General features: G+C 42.6%; 1 protein-coding gene across 2 annotated transcripts; it reads right to left on the bottom strand.

Moving 5' to 3' along the window:
- Window positions 1-2,622: 2,622 nt before the first annotated feature.
- Window positions 2,623-20,510, bottom strand: Eyg (eyegone). 2 transcript variants are annotated; one of them, XM_071785935.1, is made up of 6 exons: window positions 18,407-20,510; window positions 11,662-11,838; window positions 6,886-7,026; window positions 5,208-5,606; window positions 4,412-4,596; window positions 2,623-4,247 (listed from the first exon to the last, which is right to left on the bottom strand). In XM_071785935.1, the coding sequence occupies exons 1-6, from the start codon at window positions 18,879-18,881 to the stop codon at window positions 3,675-3,677; spliced, it is 1,950 nt and encodes a 649-aa protein (XP_071642036.1). In that variant the 5' UTR covers window positions 18,882-20,510; the 3' UTR covers window positions 2,623-3,674. The 2 variants fall into 2 exon arrangements, with proteins under 2 accessions (XP_071642036.1, XP_071642037.1); XM_071785936.1 differs by having other exon boundaries at window positions 5,364-5,606.
- Window positions 20,511-20,745: the final 235 nt, after the last annotated feature.

Below are 20,745 nucleotides of genomic sequence, written 5' to 3'. Positions count from 1 at the left end.
AGTCATGCCTGTCAGTAATCCCTTCGTCCTAATTCTCATTAACGTTTCGAATATCTCAGCTTAAAAGCGCACGCGGGTCAGGCACCGGGTTATGCCTGACCCGGTAACATGCGATTTGGAGCGAGCGGACGATTTAGCGCGCGAAAAGGCGCGCTATCTCGGCAGGCAATATCTCATTGAGCAAAGGAGGAGGTGACTTTAACGTTGGCCCCCCCTCGCTCCCCTTCCGTAAGCAATCGCGGGCTTGAGACGGGGCCGACGTGCCCGCCGAGAGAGTAAGATCGTTAATCTTGCCGCGCGCCGATCGGGCGTAGATAGTAATTGTTACGTTCTGCTTTCCTGTGGCCGACCGTTCGACCGTGTCCGACACTCCGACGAGGCCTCCTTCAACACCCGAAGACTCGGCTCATCCCTCTCTCGCACGTCTTTACGTTCTATTTCCCACCTCTCTCCTTCCACGAGTGCCATGCGTGCACGCGCTCATCTCTTTTCTTCGCGTCGGGAGTCGCCGACCGATCCTCACCCACCGGCAGCATTAACGCCTTCGGCGAGTCTGTTGGCACTACAATGCCGCCCGATATCCGTTCGCCACTCTTCTGCCGACTGTTTGCGTTGGATCTCTTTAGCCTGTATAGCGTATAGCGACGGCAGGTGAATGGAATCGCGCGTGCGGAAGTTTGAATCGGCCGAAGCTGAAAACTCCGCTGAAAACTTCAGACGTAGGGTGAAGTTACGACGATCCTTAAACCGGGTTATCGATAGAAAAGTTAAAGAGCGATTAATTAACAGAAAATTAATAAGTGAATTTTTTCTCCAAACCCTAATCATTTGCCTCTAAGCCTGTGCGATTAGATGTTAAAATAAAACAAATATATTTTCTTTTATTCTAACTTATACTACTGCACTAGTTTAGAAGTGCCGCGAAAAAAAGAACAAGCTTATTGTTCAAAGTCGATAGTTCAGGAAATCATGATGGTTCTTTTTCTTGTCAACAAGGGAACTGACACGATCGCTATCCTTTATTCAGGTTTTGATTTCGTTATTGGGCATCCTCCGTCTGTTTCTTTATTCACTTTCGAACGGTTCGAATTACTCGGGCGCGCGTGACAGTCGCTTCTGCGAACTCCATATTAACCACTTATACAAGCTCGATTTCGTGACTTTTTTCGCGGGACCGTCTTTCGTATCATTTTATCCACATCGCCGACGCGACGAAACTGTCGAAGTCGTTTCATTCACGCGCTAATAGAGTCTTGCAGACTTCCCGTCTCAGGATCCGGCTACCAAAAAGAGATATGCGCGTGAAAAGGTACGTCGATCCGTCGTGTTAACGAGTCCGCTCGTATTACATGCTCGACGACGTCTCTCTCTTTTTCTCTCGCCTCCCCCCCGAAGTCCGGTCTTCCCTTCGTCTCCTGAGTCGCTGGAGTTCACGTTTTCTCGTCCTGCCGTGCGCGTATCCTTGCCTCGTGAAGCCGAGCGTGGCCATAAATTCGCCGCTCGCGCTGACCGTTGAAGCGGGCCACGATATCCGAAATGTCGCGCGGATCCAATGTTTTCGTGCTCTCAACAGCAACAAGCGATTCCACCCGTGCCCGTGTGGAAGAGAGTGTCGCCCCGCAGAAAACCAGTTTCGCGCGCAGATTCCTTATTTGCGAGCCCGACGAAACCGTAGATTCGAGTTAATCGTCGATGAGCCTTCCCTCGTTCGCGCACTTTTTTCTCCCCTCTTCCTCTTGTATCCCTTCTCCCCTATTTCCTCGCCTCCGTGCATCCTTCGGATCGACGCAACTCGGATACGCGTCTTCGAGTGATCTCAGAATATATATATTCCGTTGTCGTGAGGGAATGGATTTGTCCCAGCGGCGATCGCTAACTGACGTTCCATCGCGAAATTTAAGTTCTATAGCATACACATATAGATTTTTAATGGGAATCGAAGCGCGAGAAAGCACGCGACGTGCGGATATTTTCGCGGCGGATAATAACTTACACATTCGCGGAGCGCAAAAGGATTAGATTATCATTTTTTAATTTTTACACAGGAAGTCGAACGTTACCCGGCAAATTTGTACTATGTTCTATGGAACATTAAGCAGGAGATAACTATATTGGTAATTTTACCTTTCTTGTACGTGCTCGTGCCTCTTTTTCTCACCATTGACAAAACGGCAATTTAAGTAGATACACGGCTGCACGATCGTGGAGAATATCCACGACGTCGGTATTCGCGAGCTGTTTAATAAAAGATAAGCACGGGAAGAGTATTAGAGTTCGGGTGCACGATCCGTAGCGGAATATCTTGTACCTTATAGGAGATATGCGGAAATATATTCCACCTATTTCACTAAGGATAATTGCCGTAGAGCGTAAATCAGGGGGTACCTAGGGCAATTTGTGATATCGATTACTTTACATATTGAAGTCTATAGTAATTTTAACGTAAATCAGTAAAGATATGTATAGTAGGACAAACAATTCAAATGTTTAAGTTTTGCATTATTAAAATAATTTTTAAAACCGAATAACGTAAAAGAAATTATACTTTATTTTGTCGTTCTTTTTGTTCATATCATTATTTAACTTAGGATTGGAAGGAGATTAATTCGATAAACGGTAGCGTAGGATATTTATGTAAATTTATTTCAATATAACATATTTTATTGTGCGGATATTTGATGGCTCGCCGAAAACTGTTTTGTCTGTCGGAGGATAGTTGGAAAGAAAATTTGGAAGAGTTTGCAAGAGGAAATGAGTTGTGACGCCGTGTGTGGATATTTACAAACGGGTTCATTTAAATAAACATTATTTTAACACAGTTCGTACAGGATTATCTGTGTTTTCGCTTATTTCTATTTCAAATACCTATAGTTAACGCATATCCCTAATTCATAAAGATTCGCTAGGACTAGTTCCGAATGAGCTCAAACGAATCTCATTCTTTCTTCACGACGTATGTTTTTATTTTCTACTCGCACGAGCGGCTCCCAAGATCGATTTGAGCGATCTAACATCGTTTGCTTTTGCCACGCGATATGCATCGATCACTTATCTAATCAACGATAATAATTACAATGACATGATGACGTTGCGTTTTAATATTACATAGCTCGCAACACTCATTCGCATCAGCGATTGTAGGAAATCGTTCATATTAATTCGTATAATAATAAGCAGTTCCATAGATATTAAAAACTTCAACTAATAAAAAAAGAGCCGAGCCCGACAATAATGAGAAGAGAGAAAATATTGGATACGACACACACGATGTCGCATCTGATGCTACACGCCGTTAAGCGTCGATTCGAGTTCGTTGCTAATGCAGCACGTTACCGATTCGTCATTCGATCACTCGCGCGTTGACTGAACAAGGTCAATGATTCCGGCTCGACATTTTGCGGTTAGCTAATATCCGCTATTTTTCGTAGCTTCGTGCACCGTAAAGCAAAAAAAAAAAACATTTTCATCATTTTTGCACTTATCAATCACCAATAGATAAAAGGTAGAGACTGCGACGACGCACTTCGAACACTGGTTACCGGATCCATGCGATTTGTCTAGCCAATATTTTTCAATAAATAAGCCGCAATGCGGCCGCTCGATTTTTTTTTGCGAAAACATCACTCCAGATTCAACGACCGCATCGCTCGAAATCAAACTGAGATATATCTCGTTCAGCGATCGTGCTTCGTCAGTTCCAGCGGTTGTTGGTCAGTCCAATGATCTCTCCAAGCGACCGGTGGCGACGACGGTACATCCTGGTCGGAATCTTGAACGTCAATTTCCTCATCTTCGTCCTCGTTCTGATCGTAGCGTATCCTGTGCGCCGATCCCGGGCGCGGATCAAGACCGGGTCTCTGCCGCTGGTCGTACGCGGGACTGGTCGGTCTCGAGAGTTCGGAAGAGTCGTCACCCACCAGTTGACTGATCATCCGAAAAGCGCTAGGTTTCCTTTCCGGTTGCTTCGGCACCGACTCGTGCCTGTTGATCCTTTCGGGCCTGTCGAGGCCGTCCCTGGTTGCGGAATTGGTGACAACCGCGCGAAACGCGCTACTTTCGCCGCCCATGCCGGCGATGGAGCAGCTGGATGTACGCTGGCCGATTTCCATAGCGGACGTAGCGGAGTGCGGTTGCTGCTGCGGCGGCTGCGGCTGCGGCGGTGGTGGTGGAGGCGGTGGTGGCGAGCGCTTTAAGAGGTTCATGCGCTGGTGACGACGCCACTTTGCCCGTCTGTTGGAAAACCAAACCTAAGAGTCACGAGTTAGGTCGTTAGAACGCTCGTGATCAAATCGGAACGGGAAACGACGCGGCCGTTGTCCACCGCAGGGCCTTCTCCAATTCATAAATGTCGAATTAGACCCTGCGTCGTTGCGTCGGCTCTTTTATCTTTAACTATTGGTTAGATTCTCACCTGAACGCGGGCTTCCGAGAGCGACGTTTTCGAGGCGAGACGTTCGCGGGTGGACACACAGGGATAATGCGATCTCTCGAATTCCTTCTCGAGTTCCTCGAGCTGTTCCGGGCTGAAAGTCGTACGGTTACGCCGGAACTTAGGCTGCTCCGAACCGTCTAAGCTTCCGTCATCTCCGTCGCCATCTGTACATTAATAGAAATACCTTTTCTATGGGTTGTGTTTCTGAGTACAACAACCCAATAAAATATCCTTTTACATTGTTGAGTTAACAAAACTTATAATGTACTCTACATTATAATTTCAAAGTAAATATAAAATTGATATCTATAATATATTTCTATATGATTAACATAAAAATACTTTGATTTTTCTACAAGAAATATGAAATAATACATATTGAAAAGTCAACATATAGAAAACTTTGAATTGTAGAATGATGATCAGTGTTATTTGCTTAATGTATATGAATGCTGTAATAGTCATAAATATTTAGCAAGAAACTGTACAAATATTAAATCGCTTAAACATTAATGAAAAATTAAATCATAAAAAACCTTTCTCTCTCTCTCTCTCTCTCATTTTTCTCATTCTTTGTTTTCGCTTCAGTGATTACATGCAAATCTAGGAATTTAAATTTCAGAACTTAACTTATTTGAATAAATCAATTTAATACGTTGGAGGGAAATGCATGAATATACTTTCGTAGAATCCCAGGTGTATAGGATACTTTTTTCTTAAGTAGGACAAATTTCGCGTCGCGACATCAAAGAGCGATGCGGATCTCTTTCGTCACCTTGCAGATATCCACGTGCGATCGCGTCGGCGGCGTGAAGCGCGTGCTCGGAAGTACCCGCGGCGGACGCGGATGCGGCTGCGGCCGCCGCCGCGGCCGCACCGGGGCTCAAGGACGGTGGTAAAAGCAGAGCGGACGCGGCGGCGCCGGATATACCGGTGGCAAGAGGCGGCAGCATCCACGGGTGTCCGGCTGCTCCCGGCGCCGGCCAGCCCGCCGGCAAATGATGACTCGTCGTCGGGTGCTGGTGCGAATTGAAGTACGGATGCGGCCCGGCGGCCGCGTAGAGCCCGTAACCGGCGGCCCGCGCAAATTCTGCGGCCGCGCGTTCCGCCGCGCGGTTCCGCAGTATCCGATTGATGCTGCTAACCGACGGCGCGGTCGCGTTACTGCAGACACCTGGAACAGGCGAATAACGACGTTGCGGTCAACGCGAGTCGCGAAAATACCGTCAAGTACATGTTAAAGGTCGATTCTCACTATCTATCATGTCACGGTCCGGTCACGATCGGATAAAAAATCGTTGCCATTAAATTCAGCGCTTTTTCGAGTTTGCATTCACCCTGCCCGATCACGGTCAGGTAAAGCGACGGTAACTTGACCGCGATCATTCTTCGGAAGATATCTAGACGGTCAACAGATGCTCAACCATGAAAGTGAGCTCCTCTTTCTCGTCTGGAATAGACGAAAAACTAATCGAATATATATCAGTACTAATAAAGTATAAGTTTGATTTGTCATCTATAAAAAAATTCTGGATATAATGTACAGAATTCTTCTCTTTTTTTATGTTTTAATAATGTCTTTTCTTTTATCACATTTCCACGCTGTGTTCTTTAATTGTCATCAAAGATTAATGCAATTTTAATAAGCGAACACTTGTGGGAAACATTTTTATACAAAGTAATGATACGGATGGCACTATAAAATTGACCGATAGAAGATCGTCATATGACCGAATAGTGGAAATGCACTGAAAAATCCATGACCGCGACTTGATCTGATCTGACTTGACCATACCATACCTAGTGAGAATCGGCCTTTACACTAACACGACTTCGTTACAAACGGCCGTAGTTTTCAACAACTTTTTTGATGCTATAAGCGTAACGCTGAACGCATACGCTTTTAATGCTATAACGTCGAGTTTTTTTAGTAACAGCGTTGCGTTACAGCAAAAGGCATATTGAAGTTTACTGACGATTGTTATAATATTCGTGTTAGCACGAATACTTCGAGAATGGTATGTGTGTCAAGAAGTAAGGTCGCAGAAACGCGTTTCTTAATTCTTTCGTTTAAATTATACGTTATTCATACATACGTCTGTAATCATGAGCGGTTTGCATTCGCATGGCTTACAGAGGACGAACATAATTAAGTAAGGAACACGCTAGTTTATGCACCGCGCTAGTGAAGACTCAACGTTATGACTAAGCGCGTTCTAAGAGATATATTGCGAAAAATCTTAATGTCAATGTTAGTCAAATTGATCAATCTTTCGAGCGCTTATGTTTCGGGCAATTATTACGCTATCGTATTCGCTCTTTTCGTAAAATATAATGATCAATTTGCAAGACATTATATCTTCCTCTTCGCAAATAATTTTTAAGTGCGGCACCGCTCATAAATTTATTTCAATTTAATCTGAATGCACATGCGTTTGGCGGCATTATCTTACCTTCGGAGATTAGCCTCTCCCGAATTTCCCAAGCGAAGATAGTCGGGTTCTCCCTTTTATATTGCTCGATCTTAGCGACAACAGCCGGTGTCGCTACTTTCGGCTTACTGCCACCGATCAGGCCCGGCGGGCGCAACGTACCTGAAACACGATAAAACGGGCTTCAAGGACGCGATGCATTGGCAAAACTCCTGGCCCTCGATAAAATCGCTCGTAAATGGCGCCGCGACATGGCACATTTATATTTTGCGCCCTATTCGGCAGCTCGGTCACGCCAAAACTCGCAAAACTCGCCGTAATTCCCGAAAATCACGCGATGCACGCGCCTCGGAATCCGAATGTATCTTTCACAAGGCATATGATTGATGTGAAAAGAGTGATAATTGTAATATTATACAGATTACATTAGAATTGAATGGCATATTAAATGTAATTTGTCTCATTCACGTAAACATTTGATTTCATCTGCAGGATATTGTTCCATGTGAGATGCATTAGAATTTTTACAATTTTTAAGATGGATATAGAAAACATTGTGACGTGTAGAAAAGAGAGAACGTAGGAAAGAGAGAAAATACAAATGACAAATTATTTTACAAAAGTCACGACAATATCACAATACGCGACGCTTAACATCGCGTGTTACCGACAAACGGATATCAATCCTATCTTCGTATCTGGGCGGATCCATGATGCAGCAATTAGGACATCGTGAAGATGCTTACGTAATATACATCGTGATACAAGAAAATTATCTGCAGTCGTGTAACCACTGCGCGTTGGCTTGTGATAATTTTTAGTGTCATTATCGCGCAGTAGGTATAGGTGTCTGCTTAAGAATTAAATTGCACGCTTAAGATTAATAAGGCTTAGTGCCATTTATAAAAATTATCGTAGTTTATCAGATAATATTTCTCTCTCTCTCTCTCTCTCTCTCTCTCTCTCCCCCTCCCTCTCGCTTACAAGTATGAGGACATTTATTTTAAATAAGAAAATATCGGTCATAAGTAAGAATACATGTATTTTAAATCTACCGTTTAGATCTATCGCTGTCATATATTCCATAGAAACTGAACTTATAATTTACTACTCGTGGGAAAGACAATGAGAAATGCAGCAGTCAATTAGTCATGAATTAATTAGTATCTGCAAGTGAATGCGAAGACGCGCACAACTCCATAAGCATATTATAAGTACGAAAAGGCTATGCCTATCATCGATCTTACGTTGTTGATAGGTATCGTAAAGACGTATAAGTGAAGTATATACTAACCAATAGTTTTAGATACTATAGGATAGTTTTAGAACTAAATTAAGTGTATATACAGCTAAATTAAATTAAGTACATATTTAATTAAATTAAGTATATAAGTATATATATATTATTACTTTAAATTAACTATATATACAGCTAAAATAATTTATTATCGTCATTATACATTATACATATCGATACATGATATCGGTAATTATTTGGTAACTTTATTAAACCCTATACAATGATAAGTGATACACGATTCGGATAGATTGCAATCATCAGAGTCATGCATCGTATTATAAAATTCTTCTTTTTTGTCAATGTTACGCTGTTACTATAATGATATGTATCGAAAGCCACGTTGCGCTTAAGATACAACGTGTATCCGCTGTTTTTGCTCCGTTTCTCGTGAGTTGTGAGCGACACGAATAGAAGCGAAGAAACGAAAGTCACGCTCGCGTGCTAATATCAACGTCAACCATCGAGCGTAAAGGCTCCCATTGAGATTCGCCTTCCGACCCCAATTACGCGCGGATTCATCGTGGAAGAACGCGAATGTCGTTCATACGCGCATGCATCATCCGTCATTCGCGGTTCTGTCGCGGTCTTCCCGAGGATCGGGTCTTCGGAAGCGGAGGGGACGGACCGAGGTATCCATCAATCCGGTGGACGATGCCGGGGGACCGTGAGGTAATGGAAACCAGAGGCGCAGGCAGACTTGAGCAATTATCGGTCGTTACGTACTATTATTAATAACAATAATGACGGCTAAACCTGGCAGAGGGTATCGCGTGCGCTCCCACGGATGAAGTGCGTGCCGGGTATATAAACGATGTATCCACCTAATAGGTATCCATGCCGCGAGCAAATTCCTTGTCTCGACCTGCTATCCCGGTCTTTCTCTCTTTCTCCCCATCCCTTCCTCTCTTCGTCCTTTTAGCTTCTCTCTGTCTTTCCGTCTCTGTATCTATCTTTCCTTGCCTCTCAACCAGTCGATCTCTTCCCATCCTGGACCCGGCCGTTTTTCATTGTTGCTCGTTCGGCTTGCTCCCTCCTCGATTTGCTACTATGCACGTGTGTACGCGCTTGTACGTGCGTGCGTACATAAAATTTTTAAACGGAGCGCCGTTTTTAATAAAAGAAACCGCACGAAGCCAATTTCGTTAGCCGGTTAGGTTACTCTCGCGAGCACAGTAGAGGATGTCAGGCTGCCGCCCGTGGTTACAGGGCATCGTTACGGGGCGAGAAGGTTGCATTCAACGCGCGTCGCATGCGTGCGTTCGCGGGCGAGGTGATCTCTTTTATGAATTGATAATGAGAGATTAACGTAAATTACACATGGCGGGCGTGTATAAAGAGCGTCGCGATAGAAACTGCAAGCAAACAACCGGAACGCCTTCGGCAGTTCGGCATTGTCCGCTCGATTGCCGTCCAGTTATCCTAACGACCACAACAGTGACATGTTATAAGCTTATTCAGCACGCTTGAAATTTCGGCCATTTATCTCCTGGAGTCTCTCAATCCATTTTTGAACCGATATATGCAGCGAAGAGTTAAAACCGCAATCTCTGAAGACACGAAAATCGAATCGTATTTTTAGTTGATGAAATATGAATAAATAAAATACCGAGATATGATATAATTCACATCTGTTCTCGGCGACGAAGTGACCAGATATCGCGTAACGCCGCATTTGCTCCCTTCTCGATTCGCGACACGGACCACTCGCTCGCGCCGAGGGGATTAATTGTTCGCCGTCGTTAAGTAATTGGTCGGCCGATTACGGTACATTATATTCACCTCAAGACGCCTAAGGACTCCGCGTCCAGCAAGATGAAGACATTACCGGCGCGCCGGCAAGAGAGCAGGCCACGAACGGTATTTTTACGAGTGGCTCGTAAAGTTAACGAGGACCGCGAGGTAGGCAGGCCACAGGTCTACGAGAAAGAGAGAAACTCCGGCGTTCCACGGCGATGCTCGGTGGCTCGCCTCCATTTTTTATTGTTTACCTCTCTCGGCGCGCGGATCCTTATTCTTCTTTTTCCTCCTCGTCTTTACTTTTTCTTCTTCTTCTTACCTTCCTTGTCTTTCTGGTCTTTCCTTGAACACGGATCCGAGCTTCCGTTCACTCGTATGGATACCCCGACGATTCCCGATCTCGTTCGGGGTCTAAATTTCCGCGAGTTTCACCGCGTTCTCGCGTGCAAGATCGTACTTGCGTGCCCATCTCGGCGAAAGCGCCCCATCTGCATTAACTTGCGGAATATGGCGGTCGAAGGTACAAGGCAGAAGAATTCTTCTTTCTTAAGAGCGGCACGAATAGCCACGAAGAGCGCAAATGCCAGAAAGCTCAGGGTGTGGTTCCCTCGAGCGATTAGTATTTTTGAGATAAATTTTTGCAAATGATATAAATCTTTGTTGAATTATAAAGTAAAGGGCATGGGGTAACTTTTATTGAAGCTAATGTAATTTGATAACCAGAAAGAATGTATGTATAATACAGTAATACACCACGGCAAATTCATATAAAATTTCGAATTTAACATTTACGAACTTAAAGAGGAGCGAGAGAGTCGAAGCTTTGCATTAGCTGAAAAGCTGCAGAGAGGCTAATGATTGGCGCAATCATTGACGAATTATTCAAGTTTGTTGCCGAGGTGCTAAAATTTAACGCGCGAAAGAAGTGGTTATTACGTATTAATTTTCGCGAGCTAACGAGCTTCGAGTAGCGGATGCGCTCGTTATGTCTGACCATGCCGCGCGAGTTTGGCGTTATTCCCTGTTCTTTGCTTTGCTTGAAATCGCTCAAGATATTAACGCGGCATCATTTGAGGCGGCTGGTAATTGCCGCGCTAATCGCAGCGAAAAAGTATGTACAATCGAGAATTATGTAAATTTCGAAAGAAAGGTGGAGAAAGAGAAACTATCCTAGAAAGTATAAAAAAAATTTAAGTAGAATTATTAATTCATTCCTATTTTAAAAAATAGATCGAAAAGAAAGCGTTTAGTTCGAAAAAAAAAAACATTATGTCAGTATTATTTTTTCTCATAAGTAAGAATTACCTTAAAACTTTATTTGACAAATACGACGGAAACCTTTTATATCAATCTATCTAATATATAGTTCCCGACTTTGGAAAATCCTCCCTTCTGCATCTCCAATATCTATTTTTTCTCTCATTTCCGGAGGATCGATGGTATTCTCGGAACGTAGAATATAAATGGATGATTTCTCCCTTGACTTCGTATCGAAATTACGTACGTACGTAATGCGTGCATGGCGCTCGATACTCGCGATAGGCATAGTGGTTGACGAACATAATAGCGATATGTCAACGGAGTAGTTTCCCTACGTAGGTTCTCGTGTTCGGAATGTCACCCAATAATTTGCATATTCTTATCGTCAACGATAAGAAACAACATGGAGTATAATATCGAGCGTAGAAATATCGTGAATATGCGATTCTCCTCGCATGAAGGCAGCTTCGTGGTAAATCGTAAAAATACACTCTACGAACCTAAAAGTTTCGTAACGACTGCGCCCTGTTGGTTTAATGACAACACGTGGTTGGCGAGATCGTTGTAATGCCTGAGCGCTCCTAATCCATGTGACAATTCGATTAGACGTTGCCGCGATGTGTTGCCGTTATTGCCGCTGGCAAACGGACCGGCCGTGCAATTTTGTAAATTCACACCTGCAATCAGAGGAACATTTCGTTGTAATATGTATAATAATAAAATTATCATACCAAACAACTAATAATAATAACTGCTAGGACGAAATCTCGGGATATATCTTTGACTGTTAATTTTTATCACATTTTCACATTCTTGGTTCTAGATTATTTTCTGTGAACTGGTTAACGAGATTCCAGTGATTTTATCTGGTTTGAGATAATCGGGAATGTATTTTTCTCACGAAGATCTCTTTTAGGATTCTCGAAGTCAATTGAATGCTTCGTTAAATTAACAATCGCCTGCGTAATCGCTGTGACGAAAGTGGTCACGGTCAAATAACTTCACGTTCAGGCGCATTAATTTAAATTGCTGAACGTGATCTCGCGATCCCGTTATTGATACGGTTTTACAGAATATTGAAAGCTCAGAGATACCTGTCATTAAAATTATGGTTAATAATTAATTTATATTCATATTCATTTACATTTTTTTATAGCAGTGCATTGTATCATATTTCAAGAACTTTGATCTGAAGTGATTTTATCAATAATTTTATCTATAGTTTTTGTGATTATTGTTCGCTCTTAGATAGCTATTAACATATTAATCAATATTGTGGAAATTTAGTAGAAGTTAATCGGTTTCTAAGTAAATTCAGATTTAATAGGAAATTATCCTTGATCGTTTATTTAATAAATTTGACGCTATAATATGATAATTAGTCAATATGTATGTGATTGCCGGTTCTACTATATTTCGATACATTAAAGAAAGATGTAGAGATTGTAGAGTTTGGTTTATTATATGGATGCAGTCTGTTGTATGGATGCAAATAATAAATTGTCAACCAGGTGCGAAGAATTTTTTTCGAAAGAATGCACGCGTATTATAGTCAGCCCTTTTCATGGATTTACAGCTATAAATAATATATTTATGACATTTCGGAGGGAAGTAACAATTTACGATTGGACACATGACGCTATTAAGAATCGCTCGTTTACTTCACAATTTAACTAATCACAATAATCCGAAGACAATCGTTCACTTAATTTCGAGCAATCGGGCATTTGATGCAACGGATATCTCGAACGTACTATAATTATTATGCTAAGTAGAAAATTGACTCGTAGAAAATAATCTTAAAGGAGAGAAAATGTAATTACACGACATATCCAATAAAATTGCGACGGGGCGAAACGAAGGTTCAAGCGTAAATCGCGACGCGAGCTTAAAGATAATATGAATTAAATGAGAGATAAATGTTAATTACTATGTCGGCAGCGCGATCAAAATTACGATGTGCTTATTATAGGTTCAGCTTCCTCGTAATCGCGCTGTCTACTAATCCGAACAACATTTAGCGCGAATCGCGCAGATGCCAATTTACGATCGAACGATATATAGCAATATTAAGAGCGCGTAGTACCTGTCATTTTGCGAACGACGCGACGGGCGCAATTGCTTTTTATCCAGTCAATCTTATGTAAAGAGCCTGGCGATCGTCGCGGGAAGAGACCGTCGGGCGAAATTAAATCCCGCGAGTGTTTTGTTGGCAGAAAACAGGTCCGTCGTGCTCATTTGTTATCACGTTGTTTTAATTGGTTTCAACGAGTGAACTCAGCGTGAATACGGCAGCAGTTCGTTTACATAGTGAGAACGTTTAATTAATTAGTCCTTTATGAGCCAAGTGGGCTGCCAAACAGCTCGGTAAATGCATCTCATGCAGATCATTCGCAATTTGTTACCCGCGTAATCGAACGGCCGCTTTTGCACAATTTATGACGTCAATGTAGCTAATTACTAATGGCTTCTCATCAAATATACAGTTAATCAGAATTTAACTAGTTAACTGTAAACTGGAGGAGGAAAGTTGACGCAATATTTTTTGTACATATTTATCATAACGTTATTGTATGTTTGTAATAATTTTAGTTGTAATTTGTTTTGTAACTGTACTTTACATCGATAAGCGTTATAACATTTTACGTGTTCTTCACTCTTGGTATTTTTTTAGTCTTTTTGGCTTCTTACTATTTTAAAAATATTATCGTTACATTTTCACTAAAAAAAAAAGATTATATAAAATGACCAGAGAAATAAAGTTATAACATCTGATGGTTTTAAGGCTGTACATCAATGATCAGAAGTCGCGTAAATCGCGTACAAATCATATGATTATTTAATTAAGAAAAAATCCTGTTCTCAATTACAGTCGCAAAATTCTCGGAGAATATACTGCCAAACTAAAGTACTACCGAAGTTATTTTCCGAGGAATCCCGTTCGCGATGGTCGCTCGAAACGTCGAATAAAACTTATGCGAATCCCGCGAGTCCCCGCGCCTGTCCCGTCCGCCTGGACGGTACATCGGGCGCGCATTCCGCGCTCGTTTCGTGTCAAAGCGATCGGAGAGGTGTCGTGAAAACGAAAGTAGCCAATGCACAGAAAGAAATGCGTCCCATCGTCGTTGCATCGACACCAGGCGGAAACCGGTTCTGAACGAGTTCTGGCATCAGGCCTCGCGGTATATTCATCCGACACATTCGAAATCGCCGCCGGTAAAGACCGATCGCTTGACACGGCGCGGTAATAGATATATAATAGACAGAAAAAGTGGAAGGCTGATTCTCTTTCTGCGGACTCGGTGACTCGTGAGATCGTTCGCTTCGCGCTCCCGATGAGTGGTTTTATCTGGACCGAGCCCGCAGATGGTTTCAAGTAAAACCGCGTCGCGGTTTTACAAGTGTCTGCTGACGATGCGCGAACCAAGTTAATTCTTAAACGCAGATCGTTTGTTTGCGATATGTATACGCATAAAGATAAAACGCAACAGAACACACTTAAATCATTTGAAAAGAATGTTAAGAAACGAATGCAGATGTGAAATTCATATATATTATATATGTGCGTGTGTGTGTGTGTGTATAGTGGAAAGAAAATGAATCGAATATAGAGTATGAGACACAATGGCAATAATGGCATAACTTTAAACTATATTTATATGTGGACCGTCTTTAAGAGAGACTTACTTCTATAATGATTTTAATTAAATATGGAATAAAATCTTGCAGATAGAATGTGGGCTTGGAATATTTATTTATGAATTTTTTTACGTGCAAAATAAGTTAAAATATTAAACAAATGTATAGCTGTGTTTATACTCGAGGGCAGTGTCTCACAAAAAAGTAATCTTACTTGTATTGTCAAGCTATAATTTCTATAGAGATCGTATTAAGAGCAAATCGTACATATAACTGATAATTGATATACATAGCTACAGGCAAACATTTTACATAATAACTCGATAATTAGTGGAGTCCGTGACGATAGTATCCAAGAGGGAATTGAGAAGAAACTCATTTGCAGATGAAGATATCCATATTTCTTGGCACTTATCGCAAATATATTCTAGGACGTAATCATAAAATCTCCAAGTAGTACTGCATTATCATTACGTGTGTACCGTAATAACGCCTAATTGCTCATAAACTTTATTCACGGCATCATGCATCATTGATCTATATTTGCCTTTTATATTAAGTACACGTGATATTAGAAACTTAGAAGCATCGATGAACATAAAGTTTGGCATCGAAGGTGGATACTGCGAAAAAGGATCGCATTTCTTAGCAAAATTATAACCTGGCAGTTAGCAGGTAGTATATTCTACGCGTAATTAATGCATATATCTTCGCGGACACTTTCGACGATTGGTCGTCAAAACTGTAACAAAGTGCTGCGCGAAGACAGCTATTAACCGCGAGGTGTATATTCGTTTCAAAACACTCTGGGTCGTAAAATCCCGCAGTATCTTGCGCCGCCAAGTATCTCGTGCACAGCATCGGAAACAACGAGGTGAACTCGTATCGGGTTTTAAACTGGATTAGTGCCTTTCGCACGTGAACCAAGCAAAGAGCTACGCTTTGTCTGCCACGTCAAACTGTCGGATTTGTTTGCAGCTTTTAATTTGCGAACATTATCATTATATCGCAATTTAAGGGAATTAATTTAAATATAATCCGACATTTAAACAAATCGTACATACTTAATACGTAATAAGACTTCGTGAATAGGATATTGAGGATGAACGCTACATTGTCGGGAAAGAATGTCACACTTTTAATGTAATCATTAGATATGATAATTAATATATATCTTTTATATGAACTATCGCATGAAATGCCAAATGCTATGATATGCTACCAGGGCACTTGAAACACATTTCCTCTTGTCCTTTTCTTGCGTGTCTTCCTCTCTTTCTTTTCGCTCGCTCGCGGAGATGAAGACGTCCATTGCCTACACGGTATCTGCTTCGAAACGGTCTGGGTGTGGTCATAAAATCTCGCGGTTCTGGAACGAAGTGCTCTGCGAACGCGAACGCGAGAGAATCGAGAGTACCCGCGGGATGGACGGGTATTGAGCGTTAAACGAGAGTAATACGTCCGCCGATCTGAAGAGAGGTAGTCTACGCTGCCAACGCATTGAAACCGGTTCCGAACGAGTGCGGTACTTGGTAACCCCCGTGCTTCGTCTGGCAAGTGCGAACCGCGGAAAGATCCGCGAACGCGCGATAGTTGAACGTGTGTCGTCGTAGGAGCATATATCCGCTACTTCCAATCGCACACTCTCTTTTATTCTCTTATCAACAGTTTCGCGGCTGGGCTGCTCGAAGCAAGTAGCCCGAGAGCATTTCATCCCGTATCAGACATTCACGTGTCGCGGAGAACGAACACGGAATTCGTCGCCACATTACATTACATTCGTACGAAACAACATACATTTCTGAGTCTGTTATACAATACAATCGCGATTCTGTTTTTTGACAAGTTAATTAGAGGCTAAAAAGAGGCGACGATGATCGCTAATAATAAGCTGTAAAAATCGGTAACTGAATGTGTTCGCACTTTTTGGAGTATTTTGAAGAAGAACTCTGTTTCTCGATCATATTCATACGGTAAAAGTGATATAAGGTATGTTGACCTGATAACGTAGATATTTGGAACTGGTATTCAAAAATTTGCAAACTGATTTATTTGACATACCTACATTTTATGATATACCTATAACGATTAACATTGTATATAATAATTGCGAATCTCTGAAATAGAAATTTCATACATGCATACTGTATGAACGACTTACTCCGACTTACTCTTCCACTACAATTTTCACGACCAAGTTGAACATTAATTCCAATTTTTTATTCCGTAAATAATTATCCGTAAGTGAATAATTTATTCCGAAATTGTGGACAAGATTTCGTAATACATATTTCTGAGATTTTTTTCGTGTTTTTAACGGCGTGAAATGCTTTCATTAATGTTACGAGACGAGCCCTGTACAGGTGTTTGGCTGCACAGGTGTCCAATGTTAATTGCTTTTACCATCCTGCATCGAAAGGTTCGCGCGGCGAAAGTTCGTTTAGCGATTCATAATTCAATTAGAGTTACTTGGTTATCTCTCATCAAGACAGATATAATCGATGTACTCATTTGTCGTCATACATATCGACTATCGTCATACGTGTATATGTTTATTAATTATACGACATAATGATACAAATATGTATAAGATAAGAATATCCGGGAGAATATCATATAATAATATAATTAATAACGTATATATTTCATAAAACAAAATACAATTAATGAGAAGATCATTTTGTTTGTTTAATTTTTTATAACGTTTATCAAAATGGTTAAAATTTATATAAAAAACCGATATAATGCTATTGTATCAAGGAAGGTTGACAACATGCACGATTCAAGAAAATTTATATTAGGTATTATTATCAGAAAAATTATAGAATTTCCGCCTTTTTTTACTCTTTATATTTTACGTTTATTATACATAACTTCATTGTTATTTCATTTAATTGATTATTGTCTCTTCGATAGTCCCAAAAGTGTATTCAAGTGTCTCTCCATTAAACAACGGTTTTACATTTCAATGACACCGTACTGTGCATGATTTTGCTGTAATAAAGCACATGAAACACGATTGTAAACAATGGCGTGTGACATATTCCGTAATTATTGATTTATCATGGTGGCACAACAAAATTAATTAATTTCCATTGCTTACACATACATATGTCCGCTTTATCTTAGATATCCAAAAAAAGACCGGAAAATGGTACAATAATCAATATCGAGAAAAATATTACTAGCAGAAGCACCTGCTTTTCGCTTTTAGCAAGTATTAAAACTTGTTATAACGCACAACGGATATTTAACAGATCTAAATGCTTAAAAAATTGCGTAACTCAATAAAAATATTTGTCTTATCATGATTTATACCGAACGTTCAGCATGAAGCAATTATTAATGAGTTTATGGTACACTCGGGGATTTCGTTTATATCTTTAAACGATTATTACGATTATTACTACGATTATAATAATATTTGCATATTAGCCTGTGCTTGTTTCAAACGATGATTTATTTAATAACTGCTAGATTAATCAATCGAGAGCTCGACGAGAAGAACTCGACGAAAGAAAAAGGCGAGAACTAAGAAATAGTTGAATGGAACGAAAATAATCAGATCCGATTCGACTTCAAATTTGCAAATGCATCCCTACTCACCATCGATCAGAGAAGCCGGTACATTTAACTGCTGGTGATGATGTGCCGCCGGATGCTGTTGGTGGTGGTGTGGCGGATGTACTTGCAGCAGGTGCGATCTCGTCTGGGAGAAGGTCGGCGACGGTGGTTCCCAAGGTCGGGCGACACCGGTGCTGGCGGGAACGTCCTCGTCCTGACAACAGAACTTGTCGCTCGCGCTCGAAGCAGTCGTGCCGGTGCAATTCGCGACTCCGTGTCCGTCATTGTTGTTGCTAATCTCCCCGTTATTGTTGTTGTTGTTATTGTTATTGTTACCGCTGCTGTTATTGTTCGTGAGGCGCGTGGTGGTCGCGCCCGTCGCAGGGCTACCACTACCACTAGCACTGCCACTGACACTACCACTGCCAATGCCGTCGACCTGTACCATTTCGCTGTCGATCGCAGCCGCCGACTTGGCAGTACCAGGAGGGGTCGCGACGCCGCCACCGATCATCATCACCAGACGATCTCACCTCCACCCCCTCCACGCTCAGCAACGGCTCCTCCCTCTCCTGCTCTTCCTCCACTGCTGCGGGTGCACCACGTCTATCTTCGAATTGCTAGCGTTTTGCATTCAACGAATTTTTTCCTTCGCGCCAATCGCAATTCTCAGAATACTGACGAGTGTCTCCGGATTAACGTATCATTTGGCAATACTCTCGTTCGGAGTATAGCGCCTAATAATATTCTCCTATGCGTTGAGCAATGTCGTTGAACGAACATTTTTCGATCTATCCGTAAATGATACACCGTAGAGATTACTAATAGAGTTGCTGGCCGATTTCGCCATCGTCAAACTCGAATATTCCTCTCCCGTCGTTGTATCCTTATCTACGTACACGTCGACACAGTTCGGTACAAATTCAAAGCATTCCCGCTTTACTCGCCGAGTATCTGCAGTTCCCATTTGTCTTTGTCAAAAAACTTCAACTCGTCCTCATTGAACTGTCCACCAAACTGTCACGCGTATACCACTGAAGCATACTGTCAGCCACTGTCATCCGACAGCACAAACACGTTTTCGCGTACTTGCCACGTGACGTGGACTGACAAACGATTCGCTACGGAGCCGATTAGCGGAGCGGAATGACTTCTCGTACGATCGCGCGATGACGGTCACGACGCATCGCGACGCGAGCTTTTACGTCGTCGCGACACTTGAGGCCTAGTCGAAGCCGAGGAGCCGAAGGTGCGGAGTGTTGGAGCGCAGGCGCTCCTTCGACGAAGCTCGTGACCACGTTCTCCTCCTTCTTTTCCTCTTCCTCCTCCTCCTCCTCCTCCACCTCTTTCTTCTCCTTCACCTGGCCCTCTTCCCTCTCCGTACTCTTTCTCGCGTGTCGATCGCCCTCTCGTTTCTTCCGCCTACGAGGGCTCTCTTCTCCAATGACAGTCAACGAGGACTACCACGACTACCGGGGTAACTTGCTCGCGCTCCGCCGGATTCGAGCGGATTGCCTTCCGCTCGGGGTTTCGAAGCGCGCCCAGGTTTTCCCCCCTTCCGCCGAGACCCGGGACTCGCCGAGGTGAGATCAAGATTTAACGTGACGTGACTTGCCTCGTTCCATATACGCGCGGCCGATTTCCCCCTCGTACCCCGTTCTCCGTTCACCACCGGAATCTTTTTCCCTTCGACACACAGATCACCAGATTCGGTCTCTTCGCCGCACACTTGATCCCTTGATACCAAAGGGAGCGTAAAAGGAAGATGAACTTCTTCCAGGATCGCACGAAAACGATTATTCTCTTATTTCTCTCTTCGTTTTTGTCCCTTCAACAGTTCCTACTGTTCCTTACGATGCACCGCTTCTCTTGTCACGCGATCAAATCGCCGAAGCTATCTCCCTTGTGCGTCTGCGTCAGGAACGGAAAGACTCGTATGCCGCGATTTCTCGATTCGTCTCTTTAGAAGGATCCTGTTATCGGCTTCTATAAGGTATGCGACACGTCTTCGTTTCTCTCTTTGACAGCGTGGTGCTCTTTTCAGCGAGCCACTCTTTTCTCACACTACCTGTGGACGACCAGACGCGAGTGCGTTACGCGGGGCAACCTGCTCGCTCTCCGCCGTATTCGAGCAGATTGTCTACCGCCGCGCGCTCCACTCGAAGCGCGCCCAGACTAGCCTTACCCCCACCTTACACTCTTCCCGCAAAAGACTCCGCTCTTCTGCTTCTACCCGTTCGAGAAGAAGAGATCAAGATTTAAGGCGCCGTGCCGGTAGTGGTAGCGGTGCGAATGAGGAAGGTGAGTACGGGGGAAAGTAGCCGCGGTTGAAGACGCAGAAGCTGCTGATTACACCAGGTCTGATTGTAAAGGGTGGACGC

This window comes from Temnothorax longispinosus, chromosome 8 (genome assembly GCF_030848805.1).
Source record: "Temnothorax longispinosus isolate EJ_2023e chromosome 8, Tlon_JGU_v1, whole genome shotgun sequence".
Classification (NCBI taxonomy): Eukaryota; Metazoa; Arthropoda; class Insecta; order Hymenoptera; family Formicidae; genus Temnothorax; species Temnothorax longispinosus.
The sequence above is the reverse complement of the archived record's forward strand: the minus strand, read 5'-3'. Positions and strand labels throughout refer to the sequence as shown.

Bases quoted from the DNA above. Each gene is read 5' to 3' on its own strand.
- Eyg (XM_071785935.1), bottom strand. From the start codon at position 18,881: ATGATGATCGGTGGCGGCGTCGCGACCCCTCCTGGTACTGCCAAGTCG. The intron at 11,839-18,406 runs GTGAGTAGGGAT...CTCTGATTGCAG, and splicing joins ACCGGCTTCTCTGATCGATG to GTGTGAATTTACAAAATTGC. The intron at 4,597-5,207 runs GTGACGAAAGAG...ATTAATGTACAG, and splicing joins CGCACGTGGATATCTGCAAG to ATGGCGACGGAGATGACGGA.